The sequence below is a fragment of the Rhamphochromis sp. 'chilingali' genome (genome assembly GCF_963969265.1).
Source record: "Rhamphochromis sp. 'chilingali' genome assembly, chromosome: 11".
Taxonomy (NCBI): Eukaryota; Metazoa; Chordata; class Actinopteri; order Cichliformes; family Cichlidae; genus Rhamphochromis; species Rhamphochromis sp. 'chilingali'.
In genome coordinates this window covers 36,792,873-36,817,710 of record NC_137938.1, presented here as the reverse complement: position 1 = coordinate 36,817,710, position 24,838 = coordinate 36,792,873, and the positions used below count along the sequence as shown (strand labels likewise).

Below are 24,838 nucleotides of genomic sequence, written 5' to 3'. Positions count from 1 at the left end.
TAAAAGCCAGAACCTAAAGATTTTTGTTTACAATAAAAGAATTGGGAAATTGAGTTCTGGTTGTGAAATATCTCTAAAAATCATAATATGAATTGAAGAAGCTGGAAACATAGATTCGACAAAGACACAGGACAGTACTGTATGTGAGGCTATGCCCGGTGTATTCAACGCCATTTTCTTCGCAGATTCTACTTCTGATAACATGTTATACTTTCCCCTGTTTACTTTTTTCATAGTGTTTTGTCAGAGAATATATACCTTATTTTATGATCTCTTATGAAAGTGGAAAGACAGGCTGACATATGAGATCAGGCAGGACTCTGCAGATGATATTGTGACCTGTAGTGAGAGTATGGAGCAGGTGGAAGAATAAGAAGAGAATTATTAAATGTAAAACGTATTGTCCTGCTCTTATTTTCTGTTTGTTTGCGGAACTGGATGTTTTGGTTTGTTTTATTGCTAGCTGGTGTTGCAGTTCTTTACATGGCCACACGGGGGCAGTGAGTGCTGGCGCCTCTGATGCAGCCCGCTCTTCTTCCCTAGTTTAGCCTGACGTATTTCCGTTTGGAAGTTCAGCGTGCGTTAAGCTAAAACAGCAAAACAGTTTACAGTGTATGAGTGTGTGTGATGTACTTTTAGGACAAATGCACAGTTTTTCGTGTCTACGGCAGGATGCTCGTGTCCGCTAAGTGTCCGAACCGGAGACTTGTGCGCTGCAACTCAAGCTAACGCCTCATCTGTAGCTGGAGTTAGCAGTCGGCTAACTCAACCTGCTGTTTCTGTCACAACAAGAGCGTTTGAGAAGCGGTGAGTGGACTTCAGAGACGGTTGTGTTGTGTCTCCTCTAACGCTCACACTTTGTATAATGCAGGTGTAGTAGTGGATGGATAACTACGCTGTAATATGAAAACTGACAGTATTGGTGCAAAACACTGCGGTTTGAAACGACGCTGAATCCAGATCTGCAGTTAAAGGCGAAGTTATTGGAAACTTGAGCTTGTTTAACGAAACCTAAATGTGAGGAAACATTTTTATTTAGTAGTTTTGCAAAAAAAAAACAAAAAAAAACAACCACTCACTGCTCTGACTCTTTAGCTTTCACAGAGGTTATCAAATCTAGATTGTCAAAGGTTAATGCTGAAGGTTTGTAACTGGACCTGGTCTGAATGTGGGAAAGGCAGCAGGGAAATCATCTCTTTTTGCACATTTACTGTCCTGGAGCATCCTCCAAGTTGAAGCTGACATGTTGGCTGGCTCCTTTCAGTGTGGAGGTGTAGCATCTCCATTATGAGCTCCTTCACGTCCTGGTTTCTAAAGTCTCCCTCTTAAACCCAGATTTTAAAAGTCTGGATAAAGTTGCTTTTACTTTTGTTCTGCTGTAGATGCTCCAACAGTCATAGCATTGCTGCCTGTTTTTGTGTTTTCACAAAGGGATTCACTGCAGCTCTACAGTTTAGTAAAGTTTTCCCTTTCTAAGGGTGATCCTGTCCATATTTGAAAATTCTGGATAAATCATTTCAAATTTTGTTTTTATTTTTTTAAGTTGCAGTGATCTGTGACTTAATTTAAATCCCGTCCTGGAGTCTGTTAAAACAAGTCTGGTCAAATGTAAAAATCTGTTAGCCTTTTTAAAACAAAAAAACAAACAAACAAACTAATTTGTTTACTCATCATATGGCCAGGTGTGGTCCACATGTGCAGAACAGTATCTACAGTGTTTTAGATCATTTGAACAGTGAATCATGCAAAGCCAGTCTAGGTCATCTTTAAAGAATAGTGTTTAAAATGATCCTTATTTATCCTAAGCTGGGCCTTGGTGCAGCCCTCCATCCACCCTGTGTCTGAAAAGAGCCATGCTTGGCTCTATTTTGATTCAGCCTTTCTTTACAACAGCATTCTTTTGATTGGCCGCTTCATGCAAACAGCAACTTGGCGGATGCTGTGCTGATAACCATATTAAGGATATCCTCTGTGTGGGACATCATACATCTAGAGGAGCTGAAAAAGGGGTTTTGGCTCCCAGGCATTACTTATACATATGTTGACCTCATTATCTAAAACTTTGGCGATGTTTAAAATGATCACCCACTGGAACGCTAATTATATAAGAGAAAGTAAGGAAAAATATGTAAGATCCTTTATTTGTTAATTATTTTAAGCTCGTTCTGCAGTCTTTCATGAAGCTGCTGTGGGATTATTTTCTTTGGGAATCAGTTCATTCTTAGGAAAACTTTTTGAAAACATCACAGCCTTCTAAACCTTTATTTTTCAGGCCTTGTATGAAGATAATGGTAACCAGGTACCTGCGCATGTGTCTGTCGCACCGGGACTTTGGATAACCCTGTTTTTGTTCTGTGACTTTGCTCTTTCAGAAGACACCATGGCCAATCTGGAGCAGTGGGTGAGCGACCGTCTCCACGACATCCTCGGGCTGAGTGACAGATACGTGTCTCAGTTCATGATCGGCACTGCTCGGAAAGCATCGAGTCCCGAAGACTTTGTGGCTCGCCTCGAGCAGACGGGCACGATTGACATCGACCAGAGTGTGGCCGCCTTCGCAAAGGAACTCTTTGAAAAGGTTCATTCATGAAATTCTACCCGAGTTCCCTGTGACGTTCACCAAAACTCATTTTCTTTTAGCTCTGGTGGTTTAAAAAACCCTCTAATGTTGTTTTACTGTTGCAGGTTCCTCATAAACAGGTCGTTGAGAAACCGTCCCGAGCGGTGGAACGGCAAGCGATCGAAATGGAGAGGAAGAACCGGACGTACACGTTACTGGAGGACAGCGACGATGCCGATGAAGATGCTGCGAGGGAGAAACAGAAAGGAAAAAAGAAAAGCAAAGACAAGGAACGCGGGAACAAGAGGAAGCACATCAGACAGAAGAAAGGCAGCGAGTCGTCCAGCGAGGAGGAAGCACCTAAAAGGTAATCTGCTTATTTTCTGCTTTTTTAAGATCTTGGTGCTTTTTTGTTTTTTGTTGGGGTTTTTTTTATTACGATAATTTACATTCATATTTATTCTTAGTTGTGGAGGAGAGATAGACACCAGTGTAAAACTATGTATCCTGTTCTCTAACATCAGGGATAAGTCAATTCAAGACGACCACAAGACAGTAAAGAGAGAAGAGGAGGAAGAGGAAGAGTGGGAGAAGGAAGAGAGAGAGCGACTGCAAGACATCGAGGAGAGGGATGCGTTTGCCCTGCGAGTGAGGGAGAAAGACAAGGAGAAGACGCGCAACATAGCCGAGAGGACGGACAAGAAGGTGGGCACGCAGCTCTTTTACGGTCTTTCACAGGTGACCTTGTGTCTCACGCAGGCAAATATTTATCCTGTTGTTTTGTTCTCCACAGGCTTATGAGGAAGCTCAGAAGAGGCTGAAGATGGCTGAAGATGATCAGAAGAATATGGTGGGTGGTATGGGACAATTTGTGCGCTCATTGATTCCTGAAATGGACCTCAGTTGCTCAGCTGTGTGATAAGGTTTCCTCTTCCTCTTTAAAGTTGCCGGAGTTGAGGAAGCGCTCTCGATGGGAATATCTGAAGAAGAGAGAGTCGGAGAAGCTGGAGGACCTGGAGGCAGAGATCGTGGATGACGAGTACCTCTTCTCCACTGAGGAACTGACAGAGAGGGAGAGGAAGGAGCTGGAATACAAACGCACCATTCGGGATCTAGCTAAAGATTACAAAAAGGCCGGTGCCAAGGAGCAGGAGGAGAGAAAGAACAGATACTACATGCCGGAAGAGAATAGAAGAAAGGTGGGAACGAGGAATGTCACATGTAGAAACTCGTCTGACTGCAGTTGTCCATATATTTACCGTCTCTCCACACTTACAGGAGGTGCCACAGAGGGACCTGGAGCTGGAGGAAACCCCCATGGAGCTGGGAGGAGAGCAGGGTCGCTGGGAGGAGGAGAGGCTGAAGACGGCCTCCCTCAGCTTTGGGGCCAAGAAGGAGCGAGAGCAAGGAATGAAGCAGGAGCAGGAGAAGTACCAGCTGATCCTGGAGGAGGACGAGATGATCGACTTTGTCACCACCGCCATTACCATGAAGGGAACTCGGTCTGAAAAGGTGACGCTCATCAGATTCCTTATTCTTTTTTATCGTTGTGGGTCTCATTTAATTTTGATCTAGTCTGCAGCTCCGTGTGCAGTACTGATTAAAAGGAAATATCTGCTTATTTTCGCCGTCATAGCCGGCGTGCAGGCGTTACACAGCCTCCTGCCCAGCAGCAATAGTTTGTGTAATTTCACCGAGTGCTGTGCTTGATGGAAAATGCAAAGATACTAATTATTACCCGTTTAGATATCATATCTGAAATACCAGCTCTTTCTCAGCTGCATTTAAAAACAAAGAAAAAGACATGAATGGAAAAAAAGTATCAGCAGAAAAAATGGTGACCACCTATTTGTTAAGATTACGTGTTGCATTCGGTTTTTACCTCTTAGACAGATGGACATATTTTTAGATTTGTCCTGATCTGCACTTTTTAACATGAATGTTCGTTCTTCTTGCCTTATTCCCAATGTTCAGCTTGGAAAAGTATAGAAAATTACCACATAATTACATTTCTTTAAAAATATGTACATTTTCTATTTTAAAAAAACTCTTAATGTAAGCATAGAAGTGTAGAACCAAAGAAACATTTCCCAGCTCGGTCTAACAAAAATGTTCATTTTTACTTGAGAGTGATTTTTAAAATTTTCCACACGAAGGAAATTCCTAAATGCAGAGAAGCAGGTGATTTCCAGTTACAGTAATAACAGCAGAGGGGAGAGTCCACTGGCTAAGCCCCAGTTTTTCATGTATTATATCCCATAAATGACACAAGCCTCCAGGCCTCTTGTTTCACCACTAGATGGCAGAACTGATGATCTAAAAAAGCAGCCTCAGTATTTGATCCTTTGCCTGATGAGCACGGTGAAGTATTTTGGACTGTAGTGTTACATGACCTCTGACATCAGCGGATGTTGAGATCTGATCAACTTTTAAGTCATTTTTTTGAACTTGTCAGTGAATCTGAGGAAATAACTACGAAGAACCAAATCTGCAAAGTCAAAACATAATTATGCACCTTAAACGGATCAGAATTTATTCGTTTCCGTTTTCATTTCCACGTTTCTTTTTGCCTTTCTGCTTCAGCGCACAAACGATCAGGTTGACTTCAGAGAGTGCAGTGGGATCAGCCTTTCACCTGTCAGATAATCAATGCAGGTCTCAGAATAATGAATGCCTGCGTTCAGAAAAGAGCTGAAAAACCCGGGTTATTTTGGGTGTCATTTGCATGATGACACAGAAATCCTTAGAGAGGCGTGTAAACAGAACGAGAAGTAAAGAAATTTAGGGAAATAAGAAGAGACTACGTGCAAAAATAATAATTAAGTGATCAAACACAGAAGCCAGTTCATACAAATGTTTTGCATTTAGTAACAATTTAATGTATTTGCTCATGTTTTCATGGACAGTTTCAGCCACATGTGTGTTCCCAGGGTGCAATGCAGCCTGTGTTGTAGTGTGATCTTTGGAGTGATGAAAGGCTGTATTACAAGGAAACATGTTTGAGTTGGTGGAAAAACGAAAATATCTTCCACCTGCGTGCCTTTTTATATGAGTGTAAATAAAAGAACCAGTCGACTGTGTCCTTCCAAACCTTCTGTAAACATCGCTGACACAAATTCGCCTCTGATTCAACCCGACGAGTACACTGTGCATTAGTGTTATCTGTGCAACAAGGTTTCATTTATTACTGAATGATTGTTTTTAAATTAATCTTTTGTAATTATATTTAAGCTTTTCTTTGGTGACACCGCAGGGACTGCACTTATTTTCCTTGTACTTGTTACAGTGAAGAGATTGTGATTCTTCTGCTTCACTGTAAAAACTCAAACTGCCTTTTCTTCTGACCGTGTCACGTTGAGGATCAGGATGCTCCGGCTCTGTCGCAGGCTGAGCTGAAAAAACAGTCAATGCAGGAAGTCCGACGCAGCCTTCCCATCTTTCCCTACAGAGACGACCTGCTGGCCGCCATCCACGAGCACCAGATCCTCGTCATCGAAGGAGAGACGGGCTCGGGGAAAACCACCCAGATCCCTCAGTACCTCCTGGAAGACGTGAGTGTAGAATTTAAATGTAGCTTCATATATTCACGTATTAAACGTGTTAGAGAACAGCGACTGGGGTACCCAACCGAAATATTGGCCTCTACCTCTTGGAGTAAAAAACAAAGTCCACCACATTGTCCATGTATCCTAGGATGTTGAACTATAGACTGCTGTTCCAGTGTGAAATATTTACTTTCCAGAGTAAGGAAAATCCTGAGCATCCTAAAAGTGCTGTCAAAGTAATCCTTAAACACTTTCCATCAGGGCTACACCAAAGGAGGCATGAAGATTGGATGTACGCAGCCTCGCAGAGTGGCAGCCATGTCAGTGGCAGCCAGAGTAGCAGAGGAAATGGGTGTGAAGCTTGGTAATGAGGTGAGCTTAGTACATGACTACACCAACACTTGATGTGTTACTGCACCTTCAAGCAGACTGAAATTGAGTGTTTTACTGTCATCCAGGTGGGTTACAGCATTCGTTTTGAGGACTGCACATCAGAGAGAACCGTGCTCAAATACATGACAGACGGCATGCTGCTCCGAGAGTTCCTCACCGAACCGGACCTGGCCAGCTACAGGTGCCATTAATGCGTCTGTGCCCTCTGCTGGGTTTTTATGTTGCTTTTCATGAAGAGCAGAAAGCACCTAAAAGTAACAGTGCTGACATGGGAGAGTGTACTTCTGTACTGGCTGCTCTTTACGTGTTTAAGTAGTTTATGGAAGCAGGGTAAACGATTCTCATAAACCATTTTCTCTATTAAATCTACATTCTGGGAGCAAAGTAATGCTGCAGAGGATTTGTGGAGTTATGTAGGCTTTACTAGGAAGACAGGGCAGTTGACTTTCAGCCTGCAGACACAACCAGGCGTGCACGCTTGTTAAAGATTATCTTGGTTTAGGCAGGTACACAGTCTTAAAAGTAGGTAACTTTACCAGTACTGACCTTCTCTGTTTCTTGGCCACTACCTTTTTCTTCTGTGGGGGGTTTGGAAACCTCATCTGATTTAAATTTGGCCTACCTCTCCATCAAGATCATTTGGTCATGCGCCTGTGAGCTGCTAGGCTGTAGCGTCTCAAAATAGCAACCGTTCAAACCAACACTGACATTTTCATAATGTGAATGCAGCAGCAGAGTGGTGGATCTTGTGAACAGAGGAAACTGCAGTGATCACTTCATTCCTTCAGCATGTCATTGGTTCTGCTGCTCACTGGATCTGTCACCCTTGAGCTTATTAGAAAATTGCTCAACCTTAGCCAAAGCTGTCGTCACATGAGCGTCCGGTCAGTTTGAAAAGGAAGGTGACATTTTCTCTCTGCACACAGCAAAGTGCAGGTGGTCTAATCTGGTTTAATCAGACACTTTATTTAGTTTTATAAATCCTCTGCTGGCTTCTCTGTAGTTTGACATTTATCACCGAACCCGTTCGTGTCGATCGTTTTGCTCCCCCCACGATCTCTGTCTGTCTCCCCCCACAGTGTGATCATCATAGACGAAGCCCACGAGCGAACGCTCCACACCGACATCCTGTTCGGTCTGATTAAAGACATCGCAAGATTCAGATCGGACCTGAAGGTGCTGGTGGCGAGCGCCACTCTGGACACCGAGCGCTTCTCCTGCTTCTTCGATGACGCGCCTGTTTTCAGGATCCCTGGCAGGAGGTTCCCCGTCGATATTTTCTACACGAAAGTAAGATTATATTTGAATCCTCGCCACAGTAAACGTTACAATTTAGAGCCTATAAACCAAACTGTGGTGTTGATGTGTGTGTGTCTGTGTGTTGTCTTATCAAGGCTCCAGAGGCAGACTACCTGGAAGCATGTGTGGTGTCGGTGTTGCAGATCCACGTCACTCAGCCTACCGGAGACATTCTGGTCTTCCTCACTGGACAGGTGCGCTTCATATCATATTCCCAAGAGATCCAGAGCTTCAGACACGACTGTGATGCTCTGCAGCAAACATCAGACTGAAATCTCTCTCAAAGAGTTACACCTAGTTTAACATCATGTTCTCTCCATGCTTTCCTTTGTGTGCAGATGTTTTTATAATATAATCACATTCTAACTGATGGCTGTGAAACAACATTGATCTTCACGTGTTCTGTAGAATAGTTTGGACATACCACTTTATCAAAATCCTGACACAGAGGATCGCAGGTTCATAATGTGAAAGTAAAGTCTTTATTAAATATGGCTTAAGTGAATAAGAAAATCAGCTGATTTTAATGAAACTGATGAAATTGCCTTCACTTACCTGAATCCTTTTTCGTTTCTTTTTTCGTGGAATGAGGAAAAAGGTGAAACGACAGAGTCGCTGTTGCTCAGGACGATTCTTTCTCCATAAACTCTTTGTCACAGTGAACACATCACTTTCTGTGGAAACTTGATTTTCCCATGTGGCTCCTGCAGCACTGATAAAACACAATGAACGTCAGAAAAAGGCCACAGTGAACCTGAAACAGACCTGATCTAAAGCCAAAGAAGGATCAGAGTGAGCTTGATCATCCATGCATGCGTTCATTCATATATTTCTATATTTATTCTTAAGATTTGACTCTGTTTTTGTTAGAAAACAGGTAAAATCCCACGTTCACTCTGAGAAAGTTGATCTTGTAAATTCTACAAGTTTAGAAAACTGTCCTGACATGTACGGATGCAAAGGGAAGGAGAGGGATCAGAACAGATATGTTAGAAACACGGGTACAGTGTCCTTGTGTGTGTCGGCTGATTGTTGAGCCTCGCTGAACGCGTGTCTTGCAGGAGGAGATCGAAGCGTGTTGCGAGCTGCTGCAGGAGAGATGCAGGCGGCTTGGTTCTAAGATAGCAGAGCTGCTCGTCCTCCCCATCTACGCCAACCTGCCGTCTGACATGCAGGCAAAGATCTTTAATCCTACTCCGCCTGGAGCGCGTAAGGTGAGACAGTGTCTTATTTCTGAGAAGCTTTTATTGTTTCTTAATACAGCTGCCCTACAACTAATAGGTCAGTGAAGGACTAATATTTCATTTTGGCTGACACAAAATAGACCAGCAGTCGACCATGACGGGTTTTTGTTAAACCCTTATTTAACCAGGATACCAGAGTCTTGATTTAAAATCTGTTTGCACAAGTGTCCTGGTCTGTTTACTCTGCCAGCTGGATCAGCCTCGGATCATTTTCCTAGACTGGAATATTCACAGTTTGCACCAGCTCATAACAATCACAACAGGCTAACAGGCCTGTTTTTTGCTTTGTTTTGATGAGAGCTGCTGGAGCATTGCAAAGTATCATTAGCATTATGCCAATACGGTGTTGAATACTTGACATAATTTATTAGCTAGCGTGCCTTAGTTGGGAGTTGGATTCTCTGGGAGAAACAGTTGCTTCTCACAAGTCCATCTCACAACCACAGCTGTGGTCCCTGCTGGTCTGCCTCCACTGCAGATGTCTGATGGTGCAGATGGAGGTGAACGGATCTGCGCTGTAATCACAGGGTGAAACCAAACGCTAGCTGTCATGCACTGCTGAACGTGAACTGGATGTGAGGCTCTGAGTGATGTTGGGACAAAGGGAGCTTCAGTTAAATCTTTCCACAGGTTCACCTACGAAACCTTCAAACTTTTAGGCTCTCGCTGGCCCAGGTCGTTCTTTCAGTCTTGACTCCAATTATAATCACTAGAAACATGAATCCTAATTCACATTCAAATTTGTTTGACTGCCCAATCTTAAGACAAAAGTTTCAACCACAGATGATCTTAGGTTAAAAAACGGCAGCTATTAAGACCTAAAACAATTCCAGCTGTTCAGGAGATTTGCGTCCCGTAATCAAGGTGAGCTAAAGCATTTAGTGCTGCGTGTAAACAAGGTTAAGTGTTATATTGGTACATTAAATTCCACTGAGTCAACCCGTCGTATCCTTTGATTTTACAGCTTCTCTGTTAGAAATCCTGGTAAATAAATATGAGCTTCCTGCAGTTGTAAATCATGTTTTTGACATCTTTTTTTTTTTAACCTCTCATTTATCATCTGGATTTAATCTTTGTTGGTGCAATGTTTTCTAACTTTATCTCTCGGTGTTTCTTTTCTTATCAATCCAAGGTGGTGGTGGCCACCAATATAGCAGAGACTTCATTGACCATAGATGGCATCATCTACGTCATTGACCCTGGCTTCTGCAAACAGAAGAGCTACAACGCCCGCACAGGCATGGAGTCACTCATTGTTACACCTTGCTCACGGGTAACTGCTTTTCCTTAATGTTTAACTAGCAGGAAATCAAAGTGAAGTGACGATAAATTTAAGCCATTTCCTTTTATTGCTGTTCTAAACAATGACGGGTGCATCCTTGGGATTGGTACAGGCTGGTCTGTGGGGTTAGACCAGTCTTCACCACCATGGAGGTACTGAATGGAGTCTTTGTGTCTTTAAATATGAGAGCTCAAAAAGTTTTGAATGAATTTTGATAAAGTTCTTTAAGTGTTTATTAATAGAACAAAGAAAAGTTGAATGCATATATACAAAATACAAAAGTAAATGCTACCCGGTGTGAGCTGCGTGGGTGGAGCTTTTACTTACATATCACTCTAATGTGAGATAAACTGTTACATAAAAAACTAATATTTGGAATATAAATATATTGTTTATACATATTATATTGTTTAAAGACCAAGTCCTAGAAGCTGAATTGAAGAGAAATGATGTCTCGTTTATTAGCTTCTCTTTATTGGCTCACTGTTAAATTGAATTCCTTCTCCTTGTGCTCAAAGTGCTGAATGATTAGCCAACATCATAACTTCATAGTACCATTTTATCCTAATAGAGCACTTTGCTCTCAGACTGCAGGTCTACTTGTGTTCTTAGAGTTTCTCAAATTAAAATGGGAGGCAGAGCCTTCAGCTTCCAGGTCCCTCTCCTGTGCAACCGACTCCCAGTTCAGGTTCAGGAGACAGACACCCTCTGCTTTTAAGAGCAGGCTTCAAAATGTCCCTTTTTAAAAAAAAAAAGCTTATAGTTGGGGGGTGGATCAGGCGACCTTGAACCATCCTTTAGTCATGCCGCTGTTTGAGGCGAACCAAATTAACTGAACTACAGGTGTGAAATCACCTGGAAGGTCAAACATTTGCTGAACTTTATTGTAGCTGCAGCTGAGACATCGAAAGTTCGGTTCAGTTCGTTGGATTTCTCGTCTGTGATTGCTTTTGACTCATTCGTTGTTTTAAGGTGGATTGATTTTGGAGTTTTGTCTCCTAACAAGGCAGCTGGTGCAAACCTGTTTTGTGAAAACATCTTACTGAATATATTTGATTTGATCTGACTCGCACTGTTTTGGCTGCTGAAAGCAGCCCGTGGTGAAATTGTCTTTGAAATATAATCAAAGGTGGAGGAGGGCCTGATTGGCACACTCGAGTCAGCCAGAGATCCTCAGAAGAACAAACCTCTCCAGCTTTCCAAAGAAAAAAATAAATAAGTAAATCTCCTGATAAGCTTGTGGACTTGTGGGACTGTAAATCACTTTGACCCAGGTCAAACATAAAAATACTATGTTAAAGAGACCTCAGAGATATCCTCCACTGGCTTCACAGACATGTATTGTAGCTCAGGTGTGGTGGTGTATTAGTGCAGGTGATTTATCTGTCTGTTTTTTTTCTGTGTGTTTAACTCTCAGGCTTCAGCCAATCAGAGAGCAGGCCGAGCAGGCAGAGTGGCTGCTGGGAAATGTTTCAGGCTTTACACAGCCTGGGCCTATAAACATGAGATGGAGGAAACAACTGTGCCTGAGATTCAGAGGACCAACTTGGGAAATGTAGTCCTGCTGCTAAAGAGTCTAGGTAGGGGAAGAAATGGGGATCCTGTGATTTTAAAACACCAGGTGGCTGCTGTTGTGTAGTGAGCTAATCTTTTTTCCTTGCAGGTATTAATGACCTCATTCACTTCGACTTCATGGACCCACCTCCTCATGAGACTCTAGTCTTGGCTCTGGAGCAGCTCTACGCCCTGGGAGCCCTCAACCACATGGGAGAGCTCACAAAGGTGCAAACCTGGAGACGCTCTCTATATTTTTAATATAGTCATATATATTTATAGAATTTCTGCAATCAGAGGTTGCTTATAGACATTAACCTTCACAGTATCGTGATGTGAATATGCACCGTCCGACAGAGTTAATAGAGGCCAAAAACAAAGCTAAGGGAGGGTCGCCAAAAAACTCCACCAAAATCAGATCGCACAGATCCCTGGGTATGTACAACAAAGAGCTGGTGAACTATCTCATCCTATATTTGAATCTGCAACAGGCGCTGCAGAGTTGGACATATTTTACATTCTTACTGTAACTTAAGCTGCGGGAGAGAGATACACCACCTTTTATTTTTACAGGAATAATCTGTGACCATCTCTGCCATGCTCGGCTGCATATTTGCATCACGTACTTTGCACACCTGATGCTCGTAAGGCTGTAAAATGGCTTCCAGCACTGAAGAGTCACTCACTTCCTTGATCGAAAGTGCTGATGCATTTTAACTTGGAGCTTTTATTACCAATCTGATCGTGTTAATGAGTAATTATCAGGGACAGGAGGATGTTTTTAAGAGCGTGTGTAAAGGTGTCATTAGCCAGTTTTGTAGGTCATTGGGTTTGTTTGTTTTTTTAATTAAATGAAGTGTTTATTGGTATTTAACTCTTTCTTTCTCTCGGTCTCTTTTTGGGGCGGCTCAGCTGGGTCGCAGAATGGCTGAGTTACCTGTGGATCCCATGCTGAGTAAGATGATCCTGGCCTCAGAGCAGTGAGTCTCCAGTTTGATTGCATCATAGTCACCTGCTTGAGTCTGTACTACCTGCCAAATTAGCTGTTTATTTATTCAGTCACATTGCACCATGAAAGCGTTAAACTATTAATTATCAGGAAATCTGATTCCCACACTTTATGTACAGGAAGCTTGCATGGTTTGTTGAAAGATTTGTATGGCGAAGTTGTAGAACAGGTAAGCTTGTGTGCACATATTAGCATAATTCCAGTCTGTCCCTCCATCCTCACATCTGTGCTGATTTTAGCTGCACGTGGAGTCTCAGTTGGGTGAGCTGAAGGGTGTCTTTGACGAGACGAAGGCTAGAAATAAAGGTTAGAAATATGGTTTAACACAAGTCGCTGCGGTTTTTACCAACCAGAACACGTCAGTGATGCTCGGTCACTACATCAAAACCGTAACCGTAAGGAAAGAGAGCATCACGACACATCTGTGTGTGCAGATTGTGTCTTTAACGCCCTCACTGTCTTTGTATCTCGGACATCTCGTTTTATGAACATATGCAGTAAATGGTAAATGGTAAATGGCTTGTATTTGTATAGCGCTTTTCTAGTCCCTAAGGACCCCAAAGCGCTTTACACAACCTGTCATCCACCCATTCACACACTGGTGATGGCAGCTACACCCTGGGGCGCACTGACAGAGGCGAGGCTGCCGGACACTGGCGCCACCGGGCCCTCTGACCACCACCAGTAGGCAACGGGTGAAGTGTCTTGCCCAAGGACACAACGACCGAGACTGTCCAAGCCGGGGCTCGAACCGGCAACCTTCCGATTACAAGGCGAACTCCCAACTCTTGAGCCACGATCGCCCCCCAGTAGAAGATGAAGATGGACTAGAGCAGGGGTGGGGGAACTCCATGCCTCGAGGGCCAGTGTCCTGCAGGTTTTAGATGTCCTTGATCCAACACAGCTGCTTTAAATGGCTGAATGACCTCAACATGTCTTGAAGTTCTCCAGAGGCCTGAAGTTTCCCACCCCTGGACTAGAGGCTGCTGGTGTCCACCTACTGAGAAACTCAAACAAAAAAACAGCTAGTGTGCTTTCGTTGCTAGTTTTTCCACTGATGACTGCTTGGGGAAAACATCCTGCCTGTAGCTAAGCTGACACAGGATGCCATCATCTTTATCTAACAGAAATAGAACTTCCATTCAGCATCTACAGCGATTTACACTGCTGTGTATTCACTTTCTATTTTAAGCGTTTTTATGCATTTTGTCTCGATTTCTTGTCTGACCTGTTGCTATCATTTCCCATTATTATTAGCATTTATATTAACAATAGAAATTATTAATTTTGATGCACTTTTATGAAACTTTTAAATCTGTCATGCATAAATGAAAGACTTTTTTTGTTTGTTTATTACTCCTGCAAAAACAAAAATCACATGGAAGTCGTATCTGTAGCTGTGCGGACTTTTCCCCCTTTCCATAAACAAAAAAGCTGTTGCACTTTAACAAAGTGTGGTCAGTAAGTCTGCCTGAGTCCGGTCTGAAGGATTTATAACGCTCATACACTTACGGGCAGTTGGTTTGGAGCAGCATGTGGCTGAACCTCCACATGACAGAGAAACAGACTGAAAGACTGGATTCAGTCAACTCAACACGTCATTGTTCAGCGAATCAGCCATGTTTACCAGTTAGAAACATGATTGTTCATCACTTTGACAGCAGAACGTTGCTGAATTAAACACTTACACTTATTAGAGTGTTGGAAACTTGATCAGCTAGTTCAAGTTTTGTTCACTAAGAGAATGGAAAGCAGTTTCATCAAAGACAAAGAGAGAGAATTAAAAAAAGAATACATAGGATTTTAATTAGCAGAAGTACAAATGAAGACTGTGTAGGACTGGTGGTGTCTCAGAGGGTGGGCAACATCTCATCTTAACACTCGGGTGGTCTCAGAGTAAACAGCATATGATGTTGAGGGGAAAAATGTGACAAATCCCAGTTAGAGATCAGTGGCAGTAACTGAAGGAAGGCTATAATAAGATGAATGAGTGATTCTACATGACCTTCTTGTAACATTCAGTAGTATGAAGGTAAATATGGGTTTGAGGACACTTTTCCACCGCGGAACAAGACTGATGACAAAACAAAAGTGTGATTCACAAGGTTAAAACATGACTGTAGAGATTAAAATTGGATTAAACTCAACTTATGGACTTCTGTGTTTACATCAAACAAAAACATTATGTGCGGCCTGTGAAAGCGGGTCTGCTGTGGAGGAAGAAATGCAGTCTGTCTAATGTGTGGGTATAAAGGATGCAAGCAGGTTGAGTGAAACAGTTCCTTTAAAACCTGAAAAATGTGCATGAATTCAAGACTCGCACAGAATTTCATTTCGGGAACATTTGTTTTTTTTCTCCAGGTACAAATGTTCGGAGGAAGTGTTGACGATCGCGGCCATGCTGTCTGTAAACAACTCTATCTTCTACCGTCCCAAAGACAAGGTGGTGCACGCCGACAACGCCAGAATGAACTTTGTGGTGCCCGGAGGAGACCACCTGGTGCTGCTGAACGTCTACAACCAGGTATAAACTCAGCCGGGTAACATCAGGGCTGGAGATATGTTTGACGTTTAGAAACACATTTGATGCTGTGTTGAAGTTGGCAATCTAAATTCAGGTAAAATCACTGATAAAGACACAAGTATCAGGGCATCATTTTAGAGGCTGATTTAAGAAACACACTCAGCACTGGCTCAGCGCACAGTTTGATTATTGTGTGCTAACTGCAGCTGTGATATCTTCCTCCCACAGTGGGTGGAGAGTGGTTATTCCACACAGTGGTGCTATGAGAACTTCATCCAGTTCCGCTCCATGCGAAGAGCCCGGGATGTCAGGGACCAGCTGGAGGGTCTGATGGATCGCATTGAAGTCGAGGTGGTCAGCTGTCAAGGAGACAGCGTGCCCGTTCGCAAGGTTAGTGACACTGATGAACTACAGTACAGCGTTGGCTGTTCCCAGGCAACAATATGGAGTCTTATTATCAGTCACTTCATATTAATAAGGAACTACAGCTAGTCCCACTCTGGGCTTTAGCTTCATCTGACAGCTGCAGCACTGCTGAGTGAGGCCTTTTTGAGATGGAAACACAGATTGAGATTGAGCATAACTTTGCAAACAAAGACTTGTCTTATCTGCCACGCTCTGGGAAAATAATACCAGTGATATTTATAGCTTGTACAGAACGAGAAAAAGGAAAGTTTGAAGCCTAATCTTGAAAGTAGAGATAGTGTCTGTCTCCTGAATCCAAGCTGGAAGCTGGTTCCACAGAAGAGGGGCCTGAAAACTGAAGGCTCTGCCTCCCATTCTACTTTTAAATACTCTAGGAACAACAAGTAGGCCTGCAGAGCGAGAGCGAAGTGCTCTAATGGGGTGATATGGTACTACAAGGTGTTGATGCATGCTCAATCATCCAGGTAAGTAAATCCCAAAAAGTTGATTCTGTTCATCTGGTCGTAGCATTTTGTGGGAGAAACGTGTCGTGACTCATCAGCTGACTTCTTCAGTCTCAGCTGACTGCAGGTTTCAATCTTATAAACAGTACATTTGCATAATGACTGAAACCAGCCCACTGAGGGAACAATGGGCTGGGAGGTCAGTTCCTTGATCATTAATATACAAATTCTCATTACCATTGATCAACAACCACTGATCAAAGTTCATTGATCAATGGCCAAGAATACCATTCACAGAGAGTTAAGGAATGGCTGCAATCACAGCACTGTAAGATTGTAAGATGATGACAGATGCACCCTCAGGCCCCCTCTTCGATTAGAGCCTGAGGGTGCATCTTTCGCCATCTTACAATCTTACAACACTACGTCCAGATGAACAGAATCAACTTTTGAGGATAGTACTATTAGGTCATTAAGATAAGATGGGGCCTGATTAAGACCTTGTATTTAACAGGGAGCCAATGAAGGGAAGCCAGTACAGGAGAAATCTGCTCTCTCTTTCTAGTCCCTGTCAGGACTCTTGCTGCAGCATTTTGGATCAGCTGAAGGCTTTTCAGAAGTTTTTAGGACTTCCAGCCTGGAAGTAATAAATGCATGAACTAGTTTTGCAGCGTCACTCTGAGACAGGATATTTCTAACTTTAGAGATGTTGCGCAAATGGAAGAAAGCACTCTGGCCTATTTGTTTAATATGTAGCACTCTATTTTATTAGATTAAGCACTAATTAGCTGGCATCTGTATCTGTGCTGTGTACTTAAGCACATTATGGATTCTCCTTACAAAGCAAGGTTGCTTTTAACTCTCCACCCTCTCACCCAGTTATCGTCTTCCGGTTTCAGAACACTGACATGTAAAAATCAAGCCTTCAAGACTGGACTTCACAAACTAAGTAACTATATTCATCTTTAAAGCGGCAGCAACAAACATAAATGTTAGATTGTTAGTTAAATTATTAATTGTTATTAATGAGAGTTGTCCATATAAAAACAATGCTAAAGTAAAAACTACGAGGGCTGGTTTGGTATGCCCTGACTCAACCATTTGATAGAGAATTGGTCTTTATTTGTGGATGTGTTTTCTTTACATACTTACATCCTGACACATCCTGAAAGCAAAAGCTGAAACTGGTTATTCAAGAGATGGGATGGTTCCTCTGGCACATTGTGACTCAGCGAGTTGCTGTGCTGATAAGATTATTAATGTTGTTTACAGTCTGAAATGGCACTGCCGGGTTTAACTGTTTTTAGCACCGTGGCCTTTAAACAGTCAGATATTTCAACCAGGATATAATTAAGAATGAGAACATTTTCTAAATCAGACTTGGAACCGACCACGTTTCACAGCTGCAAGTTTCTTGCCATCAGGAAGCACATTCACTAAAAAGTTTTGTCCTTAAATCAGTGGTTCCCAAATGGTTGTGGCAGTCGTGCAGTATTAGTACACTATACAGCTGCACAAGAAGATAGAAATGACCTGTCATTTTTGTGTGTCGATACTTTTGTATGTACTCATTTACTCTCAAAACTGACTAAAAAACACTTGTGCCAGAGGGTAAAAACTAACATCCCTCTAAGAGAAAACTGGCTTACTTCTAAAGAGTGTTGGATCTAAACCAGAGGGAGTAAGACTGATTTTGTGAAGTGTTTGATGACTCAATGGAAGCAAAGTATTTGCTAGTGGAGTGGCAACAATCTTGAAAACTGGGAACTAGCGCGACATTTGCCATTTTTGATCTGCCAATTTGTCAGTAAAATCAAAACAACTAATGACATGCCACATGACTTAGAGACTGTGTAGTGCACGTATGATTGGAGATAGGCCTTGAAATAATTTCAGCTAATTTACCTAGTGAACAGATGTTGCTGTTTTTAGGGTTTTCTGTCCTCATCGGGCATATCGGAGCTCTGTGTTTTTTAACATCCATGCAGAAGCATATAAATCAGCCCAGCCACCGCTTTCATCACCCTCTGGAACTTGTTCTGATATATGGCATAGAAATATTTTACTATATCTCTTAAAACTTCATTTGTATTATAATTTTTAATTATTTCTGCCCGTGTTACAGCAAAATGCCCGAGTAACGAAATCCGCTGGCTCTGATTGGCTGAGCCTACAATGCCTACAATGCCTTCCGAATCATGTGACAACCCCTTGGCTTCCATACTTGCGCTTCGCTGTTCCACTTGAACGACGTATTGTTGTTCTAGTTAGCAATTAGCCTATAGCCTATCGTTCAGCATCGCCTCACTCAAAACGCGCAACGGGTGCTTCGACTTACGAAAGTTTTGGACTTATGAACGAATTAATTTCGTAAGTCGGGGTTCCGCTGTATTCAGATTTCTCCAATTGATGTTTCTGAGTTAACTTAAATAATTTCTTCCTCTTGACCATCAGCACATCTAGACTCTGACAAGACTGTCGAAAAATGTCCTACCATTAATTAATGCTTAAATTAAATATAATCAACATGTCTATGGTATCTAAGCAGATTCTTACTCTGGATGGCATTACCTTGGCCTCCAGTAACGCTGTGAGGAACCTTGGAGTCATTGTTGACCAGGACATGTCCTTCAACACACATATTAAACAAACATGTAAGACTGCTTTGTTGCATTTGTGCAACATCTAAAAACAGAAACTTCCTGTTTCAGAGTGAAAAACTAGTCCATGCATTTATTACTTCTGCACTGTGCTATTATTATTCATTATTGTCAGGTTGTTCTAAAAGCAAGGTTACTAACAGGAACTAGACAGAGAGATTATATTATCCCATATTGGTTCTATTCACTGGCTCCCAGTTACATCCAAGATCAAATTTAAAATAGTTCTCCTCACCTAGATCGTCTTTCGTCCTCTGTATCGTTGTAGGTCTTTACCTTAGAATATAAAGTATCCTGAGTAAATACATAGAATTAAATGGAATTGTTTCTGCAGCTGTAGTTTTAAAAGACACTATGCTCTACTTTTTTATTGGTACATCAGAACTATTAATATTAAACCGAATAAGATGAAATGAAACAAATGAATGGTACAAACAATCCAGGGGAGTCGATGCAAGGTAAAGATGAGTTTCACGACATAATGAGAGAGCGAGGAGAGAACAGGGTAACAAAACCACCGGAAAGATGAATAAAACGGAGTCAATGTCAGAAACGTAGTGTAGGTAGTGACCTGTTCGAGGAGTAATCAACACCATTTCATATTTGCTTCTGCTTTGAATGTTCACAGGTAAACATCAGTGATGCAGTGCAGTGAATGTGATGCACAGGAGGGTGGAAATTTAAAATAATCTGAAGGCCCGAGGGCAAAAAATTGCTTCATTTTTCTCTGACACAAGATTGATGATTTTGTTGTAATGTCTTCCTCTTCTGTGAACAGTGATTTTACTTGCTTCACGTTCACGCTCCAGTACAGCTCAGAGCAGCTCCTATATTGCTCAAGGACAAGACATTAACAACATAACAAGCTTTAAAGAAATCTGGATTCTGGTTCTGTAACTAAAAGAGTACAAGGATCTGTCAGAGGAAGCCTGTAAATCATCAGCAGGCAGAAGCTGTGTGAGTTTCCTTCACATACCTGTACCTGTGTGTGCGGTGAACACCTGAAGTATTCGCGATAAGGAGAGGGCGTTTATTTTCTTAGCTGAGTCACACCTCTTCCCTTTGCACGCTGCCTTCACTCAAGTCAAACATCCTACAGCTTATAGAAAAAAAGACGACGCACAACTTACTTAATGATATTAAATGATAATTGGCATAAGGAGGATTGTGTGTGTCCAACGTTTAAATCCAGGAAGCATCAACTTCTCAGCTCCTCTACACAACACATAAAAAGCCGAGTCAGTCATCTGATGATTATTCCGTTTTGAAGTGAGAGACAGTTAGGTTACATGCTACATGACTTGTACGTGACAGCTGCTGTCTGTCTGCTGTATCAGCAACTATCAGCACGCCCATGAAGGCGCCCGACACCACCCGGCCTACGTTACAGAAAGTGTGAGTGTTGTAAGGAGGTTTCACTGTGGAGAGGATCTCCATGGTTTCTGTTTGTGAATCCCACATGGATCCTTTCTCAGACCCTGATGTTTCAGTCTCAGTGCTGATTGTCTTCTTTTCCTTTAGTTTCAAGCAGAACAGTCGAGTTTTTCCACACAATCCAGTAACATCAGAGGATTTCATCTCAGCTAAACGAGAACTGATTTCTCTACCTGTCTACAAAGTTGTAATTGTACAATAACAATATAATAACAACAATAAACTTGCATAAAAAAGTTTTTTATCACAGAAAAAATCCACATAAGACTACATATAGCAACTTTCTATTCACATATTCGCTCATTATACTTCAATCCAAGCAATGATAAGAGCATGGTCTGAAATGCGTATCTGCCCTGACCTCTGCTCAGCAGAAACAAACAAACAAACAGAGTCAGCCGACCTCAGTGGCTTGAGGCAGTTTAGGTGCTAGAACCTCTAAATCAAGGAAGTCAAAAACATTTACATGAGCCACATGCAGCCCGCTTTGATGTTATGTGGATCGGGCCAGTGAAACGCCAATCATCAATACGATATCTTAATACTAGACAAAGAAGTGCTATTTCAACAGTCTTGTGTTTTTTACATGATAAAGATATCAGTCAGCACAACTCTTTGGGCTTCAATTATAAGAAGTAAATGTGTAAAATACAGAAATCCATCACTTCCTTATTTTGGTGTATTGTGAATGGCCATGGGGGAGGTCTTTATCAGTAGGAAAAGCTGTACAACAAAACAGTTCATGTTTTTCTGGAGTCTTTACCAGACCAAGTCAGGCCCCCAGGCCTTTTGTTTGACATCCCTGCTCTAAATCATGGTCACTATTGTATTATAAATAACAGCGGCGAAAGTTAAAAGGTTTAGACTAGAGTTAGTGGTAGACAGTCCCCTCACTCTTATTTAAACCCATCTAAAATCTTCCCTTCAGGCAGGATGGCTGATGTCGTAGTCCTGGAGTTCTTTCACTCTTTTATTTCATTTGCTGTGCCCCGTGCTACCAGCACTAGACTAATTCTGGTCACGCTGAACTATATGAGATGAGATAAGGTGTACTTTGTTTATCCTTAAAGTAGGGAAATTCTTGCACTAGAGCAGCCAAAACATTAAACACAGCCTATAGCAGAAGAGCTTGAATAAGCAGAATAGACATATAAAGGTCGATAAATTATACAACAGACATCTTAATAAATTAAAAAGTGACATAAAAGAAAAGTTAAAGTTCAGGTTAAATGGGGCAGCTAACCCCTGAATATTCAGATCATAAAACACTGCTTTATTATTTAAAAAAAAAATCATTTAATGTGTTTAAGTTTGAAAGACTATAAGACTGTAAAACTTGTTTTTAAGAGTATCTCATAAAATAACCTAGTTTAACCTTCTTCAGCCTTGTGCCCAAAGGTAAATGGAGTGCATTACTCGTACTGTACTGATCAACAGACTGGAGGAACCAGTCATCAATGTGCTGAGTCAGCCACAGTGCTGTGGCAGCTGCTTCTCACGTCTTCTGCTTTATCGTTGTTGTTGTTGGTGTTATTATTAAAGTCTTTATTATCATTGTTGTTATCATTAATACTCTTATTTAACACTGTTACACAGTACTTCATGTGTAACGCTTGTATGGAAGTGTGGAGCTATGAACTGTGGCTACACACAGTGGGAGAAAGGATCAGGAGATCCAAGCACAGATTCAGCCGGGCGGATGGGCTGAACCAAGTGTGTGGAACAGGTCTCAGTAGCTCTGAGAAATCAGCGTTTCGAATGCTGGTCAAAAGTAATACCAAGCTCTTAGCAGAAGATTTGATATTGGCGGTGAGCGTGCTGATGTAGTGACTTGGTAAAGAACATTAGATCCTCAGGTTTTCCTCAGAGGTAAGAGAGGAGGTTAAATACAGAAAATACGTCTGAGTGTCATCAGCACAGCAAAGGTAAGAAATACTTTTGAAGCTCACAAGTAGGTGACATGTATTAAAAAAGCAGAACTGGTCCAAGGGTTGAGCTGTGGGGACTCCAGATACGTGGGATGTAAATGAGAACATACAGTTGTTCATGTGAATTCAAATAAGTATGAAAACCATTACGAGAGCCGTGCCAGTGACGCCGGCTCAGCTCTGTAATCTGCATCATCAGTGGTCTCAAAGGTGGGGTTAGCGTCTAGTAGGACTAAAATTCACTGTTGTCACTGGTAATTTTCAGTAATACTGTTTCTTTGGTAATCGGATTGGAATTTATTATTTGTTTTCCTCAACGCGCTGAAGGAGCTGATGAGCAGCTGTGAATGGACCTGTGGTTATCTGAAACCCGGCAACTCAGGAGGGTTTTTTTAAGCACACGGAAGATGTTGGCTGTGATTGTTTTATAACCGTGAGAAGCTATTGGAAGATGACAGGTAGAATCTCTTTAGGATAATATCGAGTTTGCAGAAAGATGGGCACATGTGACAAACTATATCAACGAGATCTGTTGGGGAAATCGGATTAAACCCAAATAACATAACTGGATGAGACACTTGGGCAGGTTGAAAGGATCCACACTTGAATTTGAACTTTTTCCACAGTCATTGGAAGATACAGCAGGAAAAGCAGACATAGCAGGATTAAGGAGTCTGATAATGGTGTTAACCAAGAGCCTCAGATTGTTAATCAAACCAGCAAAGTTCTTGTCTTTATGGTTGGTTGTTGTGTGTGGTTAGTAACTTCTTAATGTGCAGGTAGCAAACATGGAAATTTGTGAAGACTCTTCTCTTCCCTCCACAGACGTTATCTGCTGTTTGTGTCACAGTCTTGAGCTCAGTTATGGGAAGTTTGTTTTGGGCTGCAGCTCCCCAGTATCTCCTTTCAGACATGAGTTCTTCTAATAAGCAATTAATCTTCTAATAAAGAGTAAATGTTTTATTCTAATCACACTTTGTTCATTGCGTTATATTCTAACGCCATTCTTTTTTGTGCCCAGCGCTTGTGTATTTTTCTTGTTGTTCGTCCCTGCAGAGCCAGGAATCCCTGCTTTATTAACCCATCTGCCCTCCACTGCTTCTTATCCTCCCCTTCTGCAGGCGGTGACTGCAGGATATTTCTATCACACGGCCAGACTGAGCAAAGGAGGCTACAAGACTGTGAAGCACCAGCAGACTGTTTACGTGCACCCCAACAGCTCTCTGTTTGAGGAGCAGCCCCGCTGGCTCATCTACCATGAGCTGGTCTTCACCACCAAGGAGTTCATGAGACAGGTTGGCCTGCTCGCCATGTCATACAGTTTTACTTTTTCAGTTATAAGCTTTTACATATCAGCGACTCCCAGCTGGTAAATAATGATCGGTTAATCAAGTGTATTTGATTAGTGGCACCTGGCTGCAGTAGGGTTGTACGTTTTCACACTGCTAATGCATTTTAAATGCTAAGTTTTGTAAAATGAATAGTAACACAGTGTAATGTGCCATGCTGTTGTCCATTTCAGGCTGTTTAAATAATTTTAGAACTTGCTAAGAGCCAGATGACTATACACAAAATCTCAGAACGAGCATGTAGTCGTCTTTTCCGTGGCTGTTTTATTCCCAACAGGCGTCTAACTCAAATGTTTGCAGCGCTTTCTGTTGTTTTTCACAGCATGAGCCTTTCTCTTGTTTCACATCTAAAGGAGCCAGCTGCACCCTTCTTTGAGTTTAGTACGAGTGGTTAATGAGGATGTGTCAGTGTTTCAGAACAATATTTAACTACAGGCATGGCTGCGTATCAGTCCACTGATTAACCTCCACTCGCCTTCTGTCCTCTGTTGCACTCAGGTGATCGAGATAGAGAGCGGCTGGCTGCTTGAAGTGGCCCCTCACTACTACAAGAGCAAAGAGCTGGAGGACAGCAGCAGCAAGAAGATGCCCCGTAAGCAGGGCAAAACAAAAGAGGAGCTGGGCTGAAGTGAAGGTCAAGGCCGTCCACGGCACATACCATGAAAAAAAAGTGCTTCTCACTCAGGACAGGGTGACAGGACGAGGCGCACGAGTCTGAGTGAAAATGGAAAACGTACCATGTTTCTAAGCTGTAACTTGTTTTTTGACAGCGATCGAAATTTGACCCGCATTATTCAAATCACACCAGTATTTTCAAACAAGTTTCTATTTTCAAAACGGAAAGAGAGAAAGGTCGAGTGAGAAGTGGGCCACGCACCGACTCTCGTTTAATCATCAACCAGCCGGCAGGGCTGGGTCTCCAAAAAGGAAAAACGAACACGCTTGGATCTGTGTTTCCCGCTCTGATGGCAGCAGTGCGGACTCACCAGCTGGTTTGTGAATCGGCACGAGACTGTTGTGCTTTGACCGCTCGCTTATTCGCTCTGTGTCAAACTGTCACAGCTGGCACCCGATTAAAGCACGCTCACGTGTGAGGCTCCTTTCCTTTTCTTTTTTTTTTGGTCTATTTTTCTATGGCAATAAAGTTTTACAATCGATTTGTTTTTCAGCTTAATAATTACTCATCGC

At 42.1% G+C, this 24,838-nt stretch overlaps 1 protein-coding gene across 2 annotated transcripts; it reads left to right on the top strand.

The window, feature by feature from the left end:
• Positions 1 to 554: 554 nt before the first annotated feature.
• dhx16 (DEAH (Asp-Glu-Ala-His) box polypeptide 16) lies at positions 555 to 24,807 on the top strand. Of its 2 annotated transcripts, none has more exons than XM_080895948.1 (21): positions 555 to 807; positions 2,373 to 2,578; positions 2,686 to 2,927; positions 3,085 to 3,265; positions 3,354 to 3,410; positions 3,505 to 3,759; positions 3,839 to 4,072; positions 5,926 to 6,111; positions 6,367 to 6,477; positions 6,564 to 6,679; positions 7,578 to 7,788; positions 7,893 to 7,991; positions 8,859 to 9,011; positions 10,174 to 10,314; positions 11,741 to 11,903; positions 11,987 to 12,105; positions 12,790 to 12,857; positions 15,248 to 15,410; positions 15,639 to 15,800; positions 23,423 to 23,596; positions 24,149 to 24,807. In XM_080895948.1, the coding sequence occupies exons 2-21, from the start codon at positions 2,381 to 2,383 to the stop codon at positions 24,275 to 24,277; spliced, it is 3,162 nt and encodes a 1,053-aa protein (XP_080752074.1). In that variant the 5' UTR covers positions 555 to 807; positions 2,373 to 2,380; the 3' UTR covers positions 24,278 to 24,807. The 2 variants fall into 2 exon arrangements, with proteins under 2 accessions (XP_080752074.1, XP_080752073.1); XM_080895947.1 differs by having other exon boundaries at positions 5,920 to 6,111.
• Positions 24,808 to 24,838: the final 31 nt, after the last annotated feature.